Below are 18,111 nucleotides of genomic sequence, written 5' to 3'. Positions count from 1 at the left end.
TAAATTTGAGATCAACCTATGTGCTAGAGTTTTCATAAGGGGGAAGGTTGGTTAGCAGGCCAAAATGGGTAATGTTTGCTACATCTGTTGAGTTGGGTTGACTGGAACTTTTGGTCTTCCAAGTTTTGAGCTTTAAGCCTTTAACTAAGACCTATTCTTAAACTAAGACCGAATCTTTAACTATACATATAGAAGTTACACTGCTTCTTTAACCAAGACTTTGTGCATTTTTCTGTAGGAAATATTGGAAAGTTTCCAAGAAACAGAATTTTGGTATGTGGAACAAGGAAGCATGTCAAATAATTCACGAACATGATCGTTTCGAAACTTCCTCATCCTCAGAGGAAAGACGGGAAATGGTGGTTGCCGGTTCCTTTTGTGCCCGCCGAAGGTGTTATATCACACCACTTAAGATGTTAATTATTTAATCAAGGTTTGATCCCTTTTTATAATTTTTTATGTGCTTAAATGATTAGTTCTATTTGCTATTTTATCAAGAATTCCATTTTTTTTTTTTTTTTTGAAAGGCAAGAATTTTATTGATAAAAATTAAAACTAGCAAGAAGCTAGTAATTACAAGGATCTTAAATGATAACTTTGATGGAAAATCGTGTGTACTTTTAACAATTCAGATTAACGCAGCGGATAATTAAAATAATAATCTTTTATTATTTTATGAACAAAAATTACAAAAATTAAATAATCACTTATTTAAAAACATGCACACGATTAATTTATCCAATGGATCCAGTTACACCATAATAATTGTCATGAATATAAAATAAAAGAGGAGTAAACGGTATACCTTTCTTCAAGAAACTGATGAACGGAGAGAAACTTACGATCAAAGCGTATGACCGTCTCTTTGGATAGTCCACTACACTTTCAGACAACGCCAATGAATGCTAGTCCAACCCAAGTGATTTATTAATATAATCTAGTTATATTAATAAAATAAATAATACTCCGTATGAATTTGACTCGAACACCTTTTCGGAAAGAAAAATTAAAAGAAACTAAATGTTCCTTTTGTCTTGTACGGCAATCACAAAAGGAGTTTTGAAGATTGTTTCTCTGAGTAAAAATTCGTGTATGTTTCTCAAGGCCAAAACATCCATATATATATAATATGGAGTAAAAGGATAAACGATTAATAAGTCGGTGATAAATTAACGCGTATATTATTATTCGGTTTCCAATTCTATTTGATTTCAAATTATATCCCCTTTTAATTTACGTAGCCACCAAGACAACAATATTTACATATTGTTTATTATTTAATTCAACATTAAATATTTATGTAATCATAATTAATTAACTCAAAATTAATCACTCAATAAATTCATAACGGAGTATTTTAATTTGTTTCATCACTTGAGTAATATATATACATCATATATATATTTTATTTGACGTCTAGGTGTATATATGTGTGACCCCGAAGGCTCAAATGAATTTAGCCATATAGTTATGTTGTACCTTGCACATTTATCCTACAGACTCCCACTTGTGCATGGCACAACACCAAATAACTATACAAACAATGGATACCATCTAGCAACAGGCCATTGTCCCTAAATTCATGTGAGGTTAGTTTCTCGGAACTGCTTATAGTAAGTGTTAAATGTCATTCGTCCTTTTGTTTCAGATACTTTAGTTAAACTTGAGTAATGGATCATTAGTCATTCTCAATTGTTTAACAATTTTATTTCTCGATCTTCGAACTGAATTAGATCACCAAACTAATTAAGTATCATCTTAATTACATCTGGGTGCGGCCACACAAATATCTTATTCATTCATCGAGGAGCTCAAAAGCATCTAACTCCAAACATTTTGGAGGAACAAATCCTATATTGCATACACGTGTTTCTCACGAGTTTTACATTATACCCAATAATGGCCTTTATTACAGCCTTATTCAGGACAGCGTTTAACCATATCAAAGTACAATGTTCCACACATCGAAACCGGCGTGCATCTCAAGTCTAAGGACATAAAGACATAATCACTAAAATATTCACTACTGACAACGATCCATGTAGTGACATCTCGGATGGGTCATTCCAATATTCATCATCAATGAATACATATGAATTTTGGACTCTACAAGTTAACTATTTATCATCAATAAATATAACCAAACATTCATATTAATCTTAATTCATGTTATTCCCATAACATGACCGATTATGGAGATTTTGAATAATCAACAACTATTCATGGATTAAACATGCTAATACAGAACACAGTAATATAAATGAAAATGATCATACCATCAATATATCAATTCATTAAGATAAAACTGCTTAATGTTCCAAAAATATCCAAATACTAAATTACAAATTAAAAAGATCAGCAGCATAACGAAGTCCAATACTACTAGCATGTTCATCATGCTTGTTATGTGTCATGGGCTTCGTGAACGGGTCAGCCACATTATCATCTGTATGAACCTTAAGTATACTAATATCATTCCTCTCAACGACTTCTTGAATGTAGTCAAACTTTCGAAGAATGTGTCTGCTACCCTTACGTACACGTGATTCTTTCGCAAGTATAATAGCACTTGAATTATCACAGTACATTTCCATAGGGGATTCAATGCTGGGAACTACTCCGAGTTCAGCAATAAACTTCCGAATCCAAACAGCTTGCTGTGCAGCTTCTGAGGCAGCAATGTATTCTGCTTCCGTTGTAGACTGTGCAACTGTGCTCTGCTACGAGCTCTTCCAATCAACTGCTCCGCCATTCATGACAAAGACACATCCTGACTGGGATCGAGAATCATCTCGATCAGTTTGAAAACTAGCATCTGTATAGCACTTAATACTCAGCTCTTCTTTCAAACCACCGTAAACCAAGAACATATCTTTAGTTCTCCGCAAATACTTAAGAATGTTCTTAACAGCCATCCAATGTTCTTCACCTGGATTCTGTTGATAACGACTCGTCAAACTTAAAGCTAACGAGACATCAGGTCTAGTACATAACATGGCATACATGATGGATCCAATAGCCGAAGCATACGGGATACCTTTCATACGTCTTATCTCATCAGGTGTGATAGGACTTTGAGATTTGCTCAAGATTACACCCTTTTGCACGGGCAATGCTCCGCGCTTAGAGTTCTGCATGCTAAATCTACGCAAGATTTTATCAATGTATGTACTTTGACTCAAACCAATAAGCCTTTTTGATCTATTTCTATAGATCCCGATTCCAAGAATATATTTAGCTTCTCCAAGATCCTTCATAGAAAAACATTTACTAAGCCAAGACTTGACATCTTGCAAAGTTGGAATGTCATTTCCAATAAGTAGTATGTCATCAACATACAAGATCAAGAAGACTACTTTACTCCTACAAGCTCTAATGTAAACACAGGGCTCATCTCCATTTTGAGAAAAACCAAACTCTTTAATTTTCTCATCAAACTTGAGATTCCAGCTCCTGGATGCTTGCTTCAATCCATAAATGGATTTTAGAAGCTTGCATACTTTATTAGGATGCTTAGGATTCACAAACCCTTCTGGCTGAACCATATATACGTCCACGCTTAGGTCGCCATTTAGGAAAGCGGTTTTGACATCCATTTGCCATATTTCATAATCATGAAAAGCAGCTATGGCAATAAGTATCCTAATTGATTTAATGCTCGCGACTGGTGAAAAAGTTTCCTCATAATCAATTCCTTGAGTTTGAGTATAACCTTTTGCTACCAACCGAGCCTTAAAAGTGTTTACATTACCGTCCATGTCAGCCTTCTTCTTGAAGACCCATTTACACCCCACTGTCTTGCAATTGGGTGGAAGATCAATCAAGTCCCATACTTGATTATCTTTCATGGACTGCATCTCTGCCTTCATAGCATCTTGCCATTTTTCAGATTCTGGATCTGATATGGCCTCACCGTAGCTAGAGGGTTCATCATAATCCCCTAGATGAGATTCATCTGAATTAATCAGAAGATTTAGCCTCTCTGGTCGATGAGGAGTTCTACTAGAGCTACGAATTACAGGTGCAACACATTCTGGCTCACCAACAGTGTGTTCAGCTTCAACGTGCGGTTGGCTAGTGCCTTCAGAAGGTATGTCACTTTGTGATTCTTGAATTTCTTCAAAATCTACTTTACTCCCACTGACTTCTTGTAAGAGAAGATCTCTTTCAAAGAATTCAGCAAACCGAGCAGTAAACACTTTGTTTTCAGCTTGGTAGTAAAAGTAGTAACCCATTGTTTCCTTTGGGTATCCCACAAAGTAACATTTGATACCTCTGGGTTCTAACTTGTTTGAAGTGTCACGTTTCACATACGCTTCACAACCCCAGACTTTCAAATAAGACAACTTGGGACTCTTCCCATGCCATAGCTCATATGGTGTCTTTTCTACCTTCTTGGTTGGAACCATATTGAGTATGCGTGCAGCAGACTCTAATGCATAACCCCAAAAAGACATTGGTAGAGTAGTTAGACTCATCATAGATCGAACCATATCAAGTAAAGTTCGATTCCTCCGTTCAGACACACCATTGTGTTGTGGTGTGTAAGGTGGAGTGAACTGTGAGATGATTCCACAATTCTTCAGGTGGTCCAAAAACTCTTGACTCATGTATTCCCCTCCTCGATCAGAGCGAAGGGCTTTAATGGTCTTTCCAAGTTGATTTTCTACTTCATTTTGGAAGATTTTGAACGTTTCAAAAACTTCATGTTTATGTTTCAGCAAGTAAACATAACCATATCTACTATAATCATCAGTAAATGTAACGAAGTATGATTCACCATGTCTAGACATAGTTCTAAAAGGGCCACATACATCAGTATGTATTAGTCCTAAAAGATCTTTAGCTCTTTCACCTAAACCGGAGAAAGGAGCCTTTGTCATCTTTCCACATAAACATGACTTACACACATCAAATGACTCAGAGCCAGTTGATTCCAAAAGCCCATCAGATTGGAGTTTTGAAATGCGTTGTTTGTTTATATGACCAAGACGACAATGCCATAGATAGGTATTATTCAAGTCTTGCTTGATTCGTTTGGCAGTACAGGTATATACAGAATTATTATTTGAAATCACACCATGCATATCAATTTCAAAAATACCATCACGTGGATAAGCATTAAAATAAAAAATATTATCCTTAGAAACTGAAATACCAAAGTGCGTAAATGTAAGTTCAAAACCAACATCTTTCAAAAGAGAAACTGAAACTACGTTGCTCGTAATACTAGGAGCATAATGACATTGTTCCAACAAAACAATAAGACCACTGGGTAGAGTAAGCTCATAAGTTCCAATAGCTTCAACAGCTGCTCGATCCCCATTGCCCACTCTTAAATCCAGTGTGCCTTTCTTCAGTCTCTTACTTCTTCTCATTCCCTGCATATTGTTACAGATGTGAGTACCACAACCAGTATCAAAAATCCAGGAATCACTAGAAAAAGTATATAACTGTATATGAAATATACCTGATTTGCTGGCTTCGCCAGCCTTGCCTTTTCTCAACTCAGATAGGTAGGAGGGACAGTTCCTCCTCCAGTGGCCAACTTTTCCACAGTGGAAACATTCGGCGTCTTTCGCTGGGTTTTCTTTCTTGGGAGGTGGTGGAATCTTCTTCTTAGAAATTGACTTTCCTTTTCCTTTTCCCCAAGTTTTCGGCTTATTCTTTTTCACCTTACCATCCCTAATCATCAGGACACCCGGATTGGAAACCTTAGATGGAATATTCTGTTCAGCAGTTTTGAGCATCGAGTGCACCTCTGCCAGAGATTTCTCCCAACCTTGCATATTGTAATTCATTACAAATTGGTGATACGATTTTGGTAGTGAAGCCAAAACCGTGTTCACGGCCAAGTTAGGCGGCAAGGTAGTTCCAAGTTTTTCCAATCGGTCAATGTAGCTTTTCATTTTCAAGACATGAGAGCTCACTGACTGACCCTCCTCCATTTTGCATGTTTGAAGAAGCTTATAAGTTTCATACAACTCTTGACTAGCTTGTTTCTGAAACATGTTTTTCAGCTCAGTCATCATATCATATGCTGTACGATCTTCCATTTCCTTTTGGAGGTCAGAAGTCATACTAGCAAGCATGATTAAAGCTATCTTCTCTTGCTCATCAAACAACTTCTGATAAGCATTCTTTTGAGCAGCAGTAGCTGTCTCAGGAGGAGCTTCGGGTAAGGGTTCTTCAATTTTGTTCAACTTCCCTTCATATTTGAGAATGATTCTCAAGTTGCGGTGCCAGTCTAGGAAGTTTGAACCATTGAGTTTCTCCTTCTCCAACAAAGAACGGAGATTGTTTTGGTTTACGTTTTGATTGTTTGACATCTACAAAAGAACAAGATTCAATTTAGTATTTTCGATATAAAACTTTAATAAATTAACTACCCAAGTTTTTATATATTTTAAAAACAATTAATTTACGAAAGCCTAAGATCCACATAGAGATTCCATAGCCACATCTGTTGATCAGCTAGCAGGTATGGAGTCTATTGGTAGGTAGCGGGTACCAATTGCATCACAAGTACAACTCTTAGATCTTTATGGGACCTAGAGATATGTGTAGTCCAACAAACCACTATTATCTACTGGCATGTTTGTCCCATCCTTGCCTCGAACTCAGGTCTCACCGTGAATACGATTAAGTCGTCCAATTTGGAAACAGTGGAAATTTAGCCTAGTCTCACTCGTAACTAAAAATCCACCTCGTGGCTATAATTCAATTAGGTCTCACCGTAATCAAAAAATAACGAGGAGTGTTTGCAAGCTCATTGGATGGCATGACTTAAATTTGACGGGTATATTGAAAAAGTTTGTGTTAACGAATAATGCATGCACACAAGATTCATTACACTGATTGTTAAAAACATTTTAACCAATTATATATGTCGATAGTGTTTGTGTGTCTAATTTGTTATTTTATCTAAAAATTAACAAATACACAAATGTGTATCGTTTTAAAACAATTTTAAAAGATGTCGATCATATATATTATTTGAGTTTCAAAAACATTTAACTTTAAACTCGTTAGAGTTTAACATTTAAAATCATCAATTTTAATCTTTGAAACCCGTTACCGATTTTATTTGATGTTTTCATCAAAAACAATTTGCATATATTATAATCAGCAATTAAATATAAAATGCAATAAATAAAACACAACCATGCATCACACACATACATAGCCTAGCCCAAAATATTCTATGCTTGATCCCATGAGCCGTCATGGGATCAAGAGGTCAAACTAAGGACAAACCATAGCTCCCACTTGAATCAAGATCCAAGTGAAAACTTGCCGAACGCTATCGTTGTTAACTTGACCTGTTCGCCATCTTCTAAGTCAAGCTCCAAGTTGCATCTTTATCTTCAATCTTCATCTTATTACATTTATTCAAAATTGAAAATACGACTAGTCTAGTACATTTACAAATTGAAATAAACCTAAATACAATACTATGAAATTGAAAATAAACAAAATACAACTTTGGCTTCTATGGCCTCCAATTAAATCAAAAACAACATGGCATAAAATTGTCGTAACCAACAATCACAACAATCACACATTGGTCGGGGCATTATGGGCTATGTATGCAATCACAATTTAATAACAACATTATTAAACCTATATATGGCTTGTCCATGGTTACAATGCATGTGTATAACCATGGAATAAAATAAATATTAAATAACCAACAATTATCCAAGCCATAACTTTCTAAATTCAAAATTTAAATAATGAATTTCTTCAGATCTTATTTGTGCGTCGTGAGGTAATCAACAAAGTTGACTTTCAAAAACCATAAGGGTTTTGACTTTTACCAATTCACCACAAAGCTAGATCTAAGAAAATCACGCGACAATTAAGACGGTGTAAAATCGGCTCATGATACCACTGATGGAAAATCGTGTGTACTTTTAACAATTCAGATTAACGCATCGGATAATTAAAATAATAATCTTTTATTATTTTATGAACAAAAATTACAAAAATTAAATAATCACTTATTTAAAAACATGCACACGATTAATTTATCCAATGGATCCAGTTACACCATAATAATTGTCATGAATATAGAATAAAAGAGGAGTAAACGGTATACCTTTCTTCAAGAAACTGATGAACGGAGAGAAACTTACGATCAAAGCGTATGACCGTCTCTTTGGATAGTCCACTACACTTTCAGACAACGCCAATGAATGCTAGTCCAACCCAAGTGATTTATTAATATAATCTAGTTATATTAATAAAATAAATAATACTCCGTATGAATTTGACTCGAACACCTTTTCGGAAAGAAAAATTAAAAGAAACTAAATGTTCCTTTTGTCTTGTACGGCAATCACAAAAGGAGTTTTGAAGATTGTTTCTCTGAGTAAAAATTCGTGTATGTTTCTCAAGGCCAAAACATCCATATATATATAATATGGAGTAAAAGGATAAACGATTAATAAGTCGGTGATAAATTAACGCGTATATTATTATTCGGTTTCCAATTCTATTTGATTTCAAATTATATCCCCTTTTAATTTACGTAGCCACCAAGACAACAATATTTACATATTGTTTATTATTTAATTCAACATTAAATATTTATGTAATCATAATTAATTAACTCAAAATTAATCACTCAATAAATTCATAACGGAGTATTTTAATTTGTTTCATCACTTGAGTAATATATATACATCATATATATATTTTATTTGACGTCTAGGTGTATATATGTGTGACCCCGAAGGCTCAAATGAATTTAGCCATATAGTTATGTTGTACCTTGCACATTTATCCTACAAACTTCGATTTAAGACCCTAAATACTCGATTCAAACCAACACGACTTCACGATCCGGCAAGCTATAACCCTTAACGACATACTCGATCAAGACCCACACAACTACCTAGTTCACACGATTCCTAAGAGAACTTAGGACTAGATATGATATACGACGACTCGAAAAAATCAACAATTATGGTTGTTACTAGCTGAAGAATTCCATTGCTTCTTACTAGCTGAAGAAATGGAGAAAAGACTATACAAGCATATAAGATCCTATTCAATTGCTTCAGGTCTCATTTAATAATCCTTTACAAGGTCTCCACTTTTGTACGCGTCTTCTATTTTTACTTTGTTTATTCTAATTTTGTGAGAATATTTGCATTTGATTTCACTGTTATTAATTATAAATTATAAATGGACTGTAGTCATATCTGATGTGGCAGAAATGTGTGGTTGTACAAAGAATGCAGGAGGACTCTGGAAGCAGGTTAGACTTTCAAATTTTGATACACTTTCATGCTACACATTTTGTTTCGATTTTGCTTCTACTAAATGAGGTTTATGTATAACTTTAATATACATGTTCACTACATGTCGCTTATGTATATGAAGGTGGTAGGACAGTAGTAGAGTACAAGGCTCACGTATCTGTAGATGAATCAGCGAGTGTTTCTATTTGTATACTACTTGCTGGTTTTTTTTTCTTTCTTTTTTTTTATTATTTTTTATTTTTATTATTTTTTTATTTTTTTGACTCAAAGGTTCTTGATTCATTACTTATATATGGTTATTATTCATATTATTTAGCCGGTGGAGATCATTCTATAGAGGCTCAAAGTGTACCGCCATTTGATTATTTTCTACTTTATGATAATACGTTTTATATTTATATGGATGTAGAGGTTCATGTGCTTAACTTGTGACATAAATTTCCATACATGTATACCGTAGCTGTATTTATTTTCTATTGCTTAGGTAATTTTGGTAATGATGGTAATTTTTGGACCGTAAAATGCTTTGCCATATAAAGTTAATGCATAGTGAATACGCATTTAAACAATTGCAAACGTTTCTTAGTCACGAAGCGCGTGATCCATCGTCTTGTTATATTCAAAGTTGGTATTAGATAAACTTACTGTTTCAGATAGAAATACATATAATAGTAACAGTGATGATGCCTACAATCTATAATACAGAATATCATATTTACAAATCTAAAACTAATGACGGCAAATTCTAAGAGTCACAACAACAAATACAATTTTTCTAATTTATAGAATATAGTTAATCATTACACATTTTTAGACCTGTTACTAAGTTGGCTTTATTAGTCAAAACTAGTTGTTGAACCCTCGCTTCGCGCCGGGGGTTCGATTTTCAATGTATTTTATTGCGTTTAGTTTTTAAAATTATCTCGTGGCTAAAGAATGATGTCGTTGAAGGGCAACTCAAGTCGAACTAAAAGGTATAACTCGTGAAAAATTTAAATGTTATTTTAAATTAACAATATATGTCCATCTCCGCGTTTAGCTATGTAATTATCGACTTTTATAAATTTAATGAAAAATCAACGTGTATGAAAAGTACCCAAAATATTTAGCGTTTTTTATAAAGCGTCCGTTTTGCGTATAGTTAGTGACATTGTGTTCCTAAAATTATTTCGAGTTTAACGATGGTGTCGGAAAAATTTAACTCGTTGCGAGCGAGAAGATATGACCCGTTGAATATTTGGGTGGAGTTTATTTAAGATTTTTTTATGAAAATGGTTATTTGACACTTTACCCCCTGTTTGGGGGGCCGATTTGATATTTGAAAAAAGTGTGGGCGTCTTTGGTGTAGTGAAATTTAATGAGAATTAAAAAAAAGTGAAAGAACGAAAATGCCCCAAGTTACCATTCACCATTTTTGTCTATTAAATAATATAGTATTACTATTCACTATTTTTGTCAATTAGATAATATAGTAATAGTAATTAGCTTGTTTTGACTAATTTAATACTCACCTTCTTTATTATACTGGATCCACAAATGCTTTTGAAGATATGAGGGCACACTATGCCCTAGATGCTCATCATAAATGGCAAATTGTCCAAGCTCGCGTATTTGATACAGAATAAAATTGGCGACGTGGTAGTCTTCCATTGGATGATTAGCCTTCCCTTTGACCAAGGTGAACTTGTATTTAATCGACCGTCGTTGACCTCGTCCGTTGACCCCTGCAAGCTAAAGTTAAATAGACTGTAAGTAACTAGAGGGGGGTGAATAGTTACTTAATACGATTTTAAAAACTTTTTCGATGATCAATACGATATGAACGATGCTTGATCATGTTAGTCAACTCAAACTAATATGTGGTGTGTTTATGTTTGTAATGATACGGAGAGTAAAGTAAAGAACATAAACACAAGGATTTATAGTGGTTCGGGTGGATGCTAACTAATCCACCTTAATCCACTCCCCGATTCACTAATCGGGATTTGTTGCTTGATATCAGCTAAAAAGTCACGTTTTTACCTCGATATTAGAGCCAAAAGTAATAAAGTTCAAGCTTTTTGGCAAAATATTCACTTTGTCGGTTAATTTTGCAGAATTTATAATTACGAAGACGATGCAAAAAGAATCAAGAGAATCGGAACTAAAACGAAGATTCTAGAGCGAAAACGGTGAAAGGCGAAAAACCAAGTCACGATCAAGGAAATCAAGTTACGATCCAGTGAAAACAAGCTGACCAGGGTGAAATGCCACGTTCATATCGATTATAAACGTTTCATATTAATTGGTTTCATTGCGAGGTTTTGACCTTGATATAAGACGTTTTTCAAAGACTGCATTCGTTTTTAAAACACACCATTAAAATGTCCCGTTCTTATTGATTAAAAACGTTCCATATTAATTGATTTCGTTGCGAGGTTTTGACCTCTATATGAGACGTTTTTCAAAGACTGCATTCATTTTTAAAACAAACCATAACCTTTATTTCATAAATAAAGGTTTAAAAAGCTTTACGTAGATTATCAAATAATGATAATCTAAAATATCCTATTTACACACGACCATTACATAATGGTTTACAATACAAATATGTTACATCGAAATCAGTTTCTTGAATGCAGTTTTTACACAATATCATACAAACATGGACTCCAAATCTTGTCCTTATTTTAGTATGCAACAGCGGAAGCTCTTAGTATTCACCTGAGAATAAACATGCTTTAAACGTCAACAAAAACGTTGGTGAGTTATAGGTTTAACCTATATATATCAAATCGTAACAATAGACCACAAGATTTCATATTTCAATACACATCCCATACATAGAGATAAAAATCATTCATATGGTGAACACCTGGTAACCGACATTAACAAGATGCATATATAAGAATATCCCCATCATTCCGGGAGACCCTTCGGATATGATATAAATTTCGAAGTACTAAAGCATCCTGTACTTTGGATGGGGTTTGTTAGGCCCAATAGATCTATCTTTAGGATTCGCGTCAATTAGGGTGTCTGTTCCCTAATTCTTAGATTACCAGACTTAATAAAAAGGGGCATATTCGATTTCGATAATTCAACCATAGAATGTAGTTTCACGTACTTGTGTCTATTTTGTAAATCATTTATAAAACCTGCATGTATTCTCATCCCAAAAATATTAGATTTTAAAAGTGGGACTATAACTCACTTTCACAGATTTTTACTTCGTCGGGAAGTAAGACTTGGCCACTGGTTGATTCACGAACCTATAACAATATATACATATATATCAAAGTATGTTCAAAATATATTTACAACACTTTTAATATATTTTGATGTTTTAAGTTTATTAAGTCAGCTGTCCACGTTAGTAACCTACAACTAGTTGTCCACAGTTAGATGTACAGAAATAAATCGATAAATATTATCTTGAATCAATCCACGACCCAGTGTATACGTATCTCAGTATTGATCACAACTCAAACTATTTATATTTTTGAATCAACCTCAACCCTGTATAGCTAACTCCAACATTCACATATAGAGTGTCTTTGGTTGTTCCGAAATATATATAGATGTGTCGACATGATAGGTTGAAATATTGTATACGTGTCTATGGTATCTCAAGATTACATAATATACAATACAAGTTGATTAAGTTATGGTTGGAATAGATTTGTTACCAATTTTCAAGTAGCTAAAATGAGAAAAAATATTCAATCTTGTTTTACCCATAACTTCTTCATTTTAAATCCGTTTTGAGTGAATCAAATTGCTATGGTTTCATATTGAACTCTATTTTATGAATCTAAACAGAAAAATTATAGTTTTATAGTTGGAAAAATAAGTTACAAGTCGTTTTTGTAAAGGTAGTCATTTCAGTCGAAAGAACGACGTCTAGATGACCATTTTAGAAAACATACTTCCACTTTGAGTTTAACCATAATTTTTGGATATAGTTTCATGTTCATAATAAAAATCATTTTCCCAGAATAACAACTTTTAAATCAAAGTTTATCATAGTTTTTAATTAACTAACCCAAAACAGCCCGCGGTTTTACTACGACGGCGTAAATCCGGTTTTACGGTGTTTTTCGTGTTTCCAGGTTTTAAATCATTAAGTTAGCATATCATATAGATATAGAACATGTGTTTAGTTGATTTTAAAAGTCAAGTTAGAAGGATTAACTTTTATTTGCGAACAAGTTTATAATTAACTAAACTATGTTCTAGTGATTACAAGTTTAAACCTTCGAATAAGATAGCTTTATATGTATGAATCGAATGATGTTATGAATGTCATTACTACCTAAAGTTCCTTGGATAAACCTACTGGAAATGAGAAAAATAGATCTAGCTTCAAAGGATCCTTGGATGGCTTAAAAGTTCTTGAAGCAGAATCATGACACGAAAACAATTTCAAGTAAGATTTCCACTCGAAATAAGATTGTTATAGTTATAGAAATTAAATTAAAGTTTGAATATGATTATTACCTTGTATTAGAAAGATAACCTACTGTAAGTAACAAAGGTTTCTTGATCTTGGATGATTACTTGGAATGGATTTAGAAAACTTGGAAGTAAACTTGCAATCTTGGAAGTATTCTTGATTTTATGAAACTAGAACTTTTGGAATTTATGAAGAACACTTAGAACTCGAAGATAGAACTTGAGAGAGATCAATTAGATGAAGAAAATTGAAGAATGGAAGTGTTTGTAGGTGTTTTTGGTCGTTGGTGTATGGATTAGATATAAAGGATATGTAATTTTGTTTTCATGTAAATAAGTCATGAATGATTACTCATATTTTTGTAATTTTATGAGATATTTCATGCTAGTTTCCAAATGATGGTTCCCACATGTGTTAGGTGACTCACATGGGCTGCTAAGAGCTGATCATTGGAGTGTATATACCAATAGTACATACATCTAAAAGCTGTGTATTGTACGAGTATGAATACGGGTGCATACGAGTAGAATTGTTGATGAAACTGAACGATGATGTAATTGTAAGCATTTTTGTTTAGTAGAAGTATTTTGATAAGTGTCTTGAAGTCTTTCAAAAGTGTATGAATACATATTAAAACACTGCATGTATATAAATTTTAACTGAGTCGTTAAGTCATCGTTAGTCGTTACATGTAAATGTTGTTTTGAAACCTTTAGGTTAACGATCTTGTTGAGTGTTGTTAACCCATTGTTTATTATAACAAATGAGATGTTAAATTGTTATATTATCATGATATTATGATATATAATATATCTTAGTATGATATATATACAGTTAAATGTCGTTACAACGATAATCGTTACATATATGTCTCGTTTCAAAATCATTAAGTTAGTAGTCTTATTTTTACATATGTATTTCATTGTTAATACACTTAATAATATATTTACTTATCATTTAACATAATTAACCAAGTGTATCAATATCTTAATATGATTCATATGTACCTAGTAAGACGTTGTTATAACGATAATCGTTATATATATCGTTTTCGAGTTTCTTAAATTAATAGTCTCATTTTTATGTATATAACTAATTGTTAAAATACCTAATGAGATACATACTTATAATAAAATCATGTTAACTATATATATAACCATATATATGTCATCGTATAGTTTTTACAAGTTTTAACGTTCGTGAATCACCGGTCAACTTGTGTGGTCAATTGTCTATATGAAACCTTTTTCAATTAATCAAGTCTTAACAAGTTTGATTGCTTAACATGTTGGAAACACTTAATCATGTAAATAACAATTTCATTTAATATATATATAAACATGGAAAAGTTCGGGTCACTACAGTACCTACCCGTTAAATAAAATTCGTCCCGAAATTTTAAGCAGTTGGAGGTGTTGACGTATCTTCTGGAAATAAATGTGGGTATTTCTTCTTCATCTGATCTTCACGCTCCCAGGTAAATTCGGGTCCTCTACGAGCATTCCATCGAACCTTAACAATCGGTATCTTGTTTTGTTTAAGTCTCTTAACCTCACGATCCATTATTTCGACGGGTTCTTCAATGAATTGAAGTTTTTCATTGATTTGGATTTCGTCCAACGGAATAGTGAGATCTTCTTTAGCAAAACATTTCTTCAAATTTGAGACGTGAAATGTGTTATGTACAGCCGCGAGTTGTTGAGGTAGCTCCAGTTGGTAAGCTACTGGTCCGACACGATCTATAATCTTGAATGGTCCAATGTACCTTGGATTTAGTTTCCCCCATTTACCAAATCGAACAACGCCTTTCCAAGGTGAAACCTTAAGCATGACCATTTCTCCAATTTCAAACTCTATATCGTTTCTTTTACTGTCCGCGTAGCTCTTTTGTCGACTCTGGGCGGTTTTCAATCTTTGTTGAATTTGGATGATTTTCTTGGTAGTTTCTTGTATTATCTCCGGACCCGTAATCTGTCTATCCCCCACTTCACTCCAACAAATCGGAGACCTGCACTTTCTACCATAAAGTGCTTTAAACGGCGCCATCTCAATGCTTGAATGGTAGCTGTTGTTGTAGAAAAATTCTGCTAACGGTAGATGTCGATCCCAACTGTTTCCGAAATCAATAACACAAGCTCGTAGCATGTCTTCAAGTGTTTGTATCGTCCTTTCGCTCTGCCCATCGGTTTATGGATGATAGGCAGTACTCATGTCTAGACGAGTTCCCAATGCTTGCTGTAATGTCTGCCAGAATCTTGAAATAAATCTGCCATCCCTATCAGAGATAATAGAGATTGGTATTCCATGTCTGGAGACGACTTCCTTCAAATACAGTCGTGCTAACTTCTCCATCTTGTCATCTTCTCTTATTGGCAGGAAGTGTGCTGACTTGGTGAGACGATCAACTATTACCCAAATAGTATCATAACCACTTGCAGTCCTTGGCAATTTAGTAATGAAATCCATGGTAATGTTTTCCCATTTCCATTCCGGGATTTCAGGTTGTTGTAGTAGACTTGATGGTTTCTGATGTTCAGCTTTGACCTTAGAACACGTCAAACATTCTCCTACATATTTAGCAATATCGGCTTTCATACCTGGCCACCAAAAATATTTCTTAAGATCCTTGTACATCTTCCCCGTTCCAGGATGTATTGAGTATATGGTTTTATGAGCTTCTCTAAGTACCATTTCTCTCATATCTCCAAATTTTGGTACCCAAATTCTTTCAGCCCTATACCGGGTTCCGTCTTCCCGAATATTAAGATGCTTCTCCGATCCTTTGGGTATTTCATCCTTTAAATTTCCCTCTTTTAAAACTCCTTGTTGCGCCTCCTTTATTTGAGTAGTAAGGTTAGTGTGAATCATTATATTCATAGATTTTACTCGAATGGGTTCTCTATCCTTTCTGCTCAAGGCGTCGGCTACCACATTTGCCTTCCCCGGGTGGTAACGAATCTCAAAGTCGTAATCAATCAACAATTCAATCCACCTACGCTGCCTCATATTCGGTTGTTTCTGATTAAATATGTGTTGAAGACTTTTGTGGTCGGTATATATAATCTTTTTGACCCCATATAAGTAGTGCCTCCAAGTCTTTAATGCAAAAACAACCGCACCTAATTCCAAATCATGCGTCGTATAATTTTGCTCGTGAATCTTCAATTGTCTAGACGCATAAGCAATCACCTTCGTTTGTTGCATTAATACACAACCGAGACCTTGCTTTGATGCGTCACAATAAATCACAAAATTATCATTCCCTTCAGGCAATGACAATATAGGTGCCGTAGTTAGCTTTTTCTTCAATAATTGAAATGCCTCCTCTTGTTCATCCTTCCATTCAAATTTCTTCCCTTTATGCGTTAATGCAGTCAAGGGTTTTGCTATTTTGGAGAAATCTTGGATGAATCTTCTGTAGTAACCAGCCAATCCTAAAAATTGACGTATATGCTTCGGAGTTTTTGGGGTTTCCCACTTTTCAACGGTTTCGATCTTTTCCGGGTCCACCTGGATACCTTCTTTGTTCACTATGTGACCGAGGAATTGAACTTCTTCCAACCAAAATGCACACTTTGAAAACTTAGCGTACAGTTATTCTTTCCTCAATACTTCTAGCACTTTTCTCAAATGTTCTTCGTGCTCTTGATCATTCTTTGAGTAAATAAGTATGTCATCGATGAAAACAATGACAAACTTGTCAAGATATGGCCCACACACTCGGTTCATAAGGTCCATGAATATAGCTGGTGCGTTAGTCAATCCAAACGGCATAACCATAAACTCGTAATGACCATAACGCGTCCTAAAAGCAGTTTTTGGAATATCATCCTCCTTTACTCGCATTTGATGATATCCAGAACGTAAATCGATCTTCGAATAAACCAACGAGCCTTGTAGTTGATCAAATAAGTCGTCAATTCTCGGCAGTGGATAACGGTTTTTGATGGTAAGTTTGTTCAACTCTCTGTAGTCAATACACAACCTAAATGTACCATCCTTCTTCTTGACAAACAAAACAGGAGCTCCCCATGGTGATGTGCTTGGTCGAATGAAACCACGTTCTAATAGTTCTTGCAGTTGGCTTTGCAATTCTTTCATCTCGCTGGGTGCGAGTCTATAAGGAGCACGAGCTATTGGTGCAGCTCCTGGTACAAGATCTATTTGAAATTCAACAGATCGATGTGGAGGTAGTCCCGGTAATTCTTTCGGAAATACATCGGGAAATTCTTTTGCGACGGGAACATCATTGATGCTCTTTTCTTCAGTTTGTACTTTCTCGACGTGTGCTAGAACAGCATAGCAACCCTTTTCTTATTAGTTTTTGTGCCTTCAAATTACTAATAAGATGTAGCTTCATGTTGCCCTTTTCTCCGTACACCATTAAGGGTTCTCCTTCTTTTCGTA

At 34.5% G+C, this 18,111-nt stretch overlaps 1 protein-coding gene across 1 annotated transcript; it reads right to left on the bottom strand.

Annotated features, from left to right (window-relative positions):
• Positions 1-5,273: 5,273 nt before the first annotated feature.
• LOC139849242 (uncharacterized) lies at positions 5,274-5,801 on the bottom strand. The gene is made up of 2 exons (XM_071838901.1): positions 5,471-5,801; positions 5,274-5,381 (listed from the first exon to the last, which is right to left on the bottom strand). Exons 1-2 carry the CDS (start codon positions 5,799-5,801, stop codon positions 5,365-5,367), a joined length of 348 nt encoding a protein of 115 aa, XP_071695002.1. The 3' UTR covers positions 5,274-5,364.
• Positions 5,802-18,111: the final 12,310 nt, after the last annotated feature.

Source organism: Rutidosis leptorrhynchoides, chromosome 5, assembly GCF_046630445.1.
Source record: "Rutidosis leptorrhynchoides isolate AG116_Rl617_1_P2 chromosome 5, CSIRO_AGI_Rlap_v1, whole genome shotgun sequence".
NCBI classification, from domain to species: domain Eukaryota; kingdom Viridiplantae; phylum Streptophyta; class Magnoliopsida; order Asterales; family Asteraceae; genus Rutidosis; species Rutidosis leptorrhynchoides.
The sequence above is the reverse complement of the archived record's forward strand: the minus strand, read 5'-3'. Positions and strand labels throughout refer to the sequence as shown.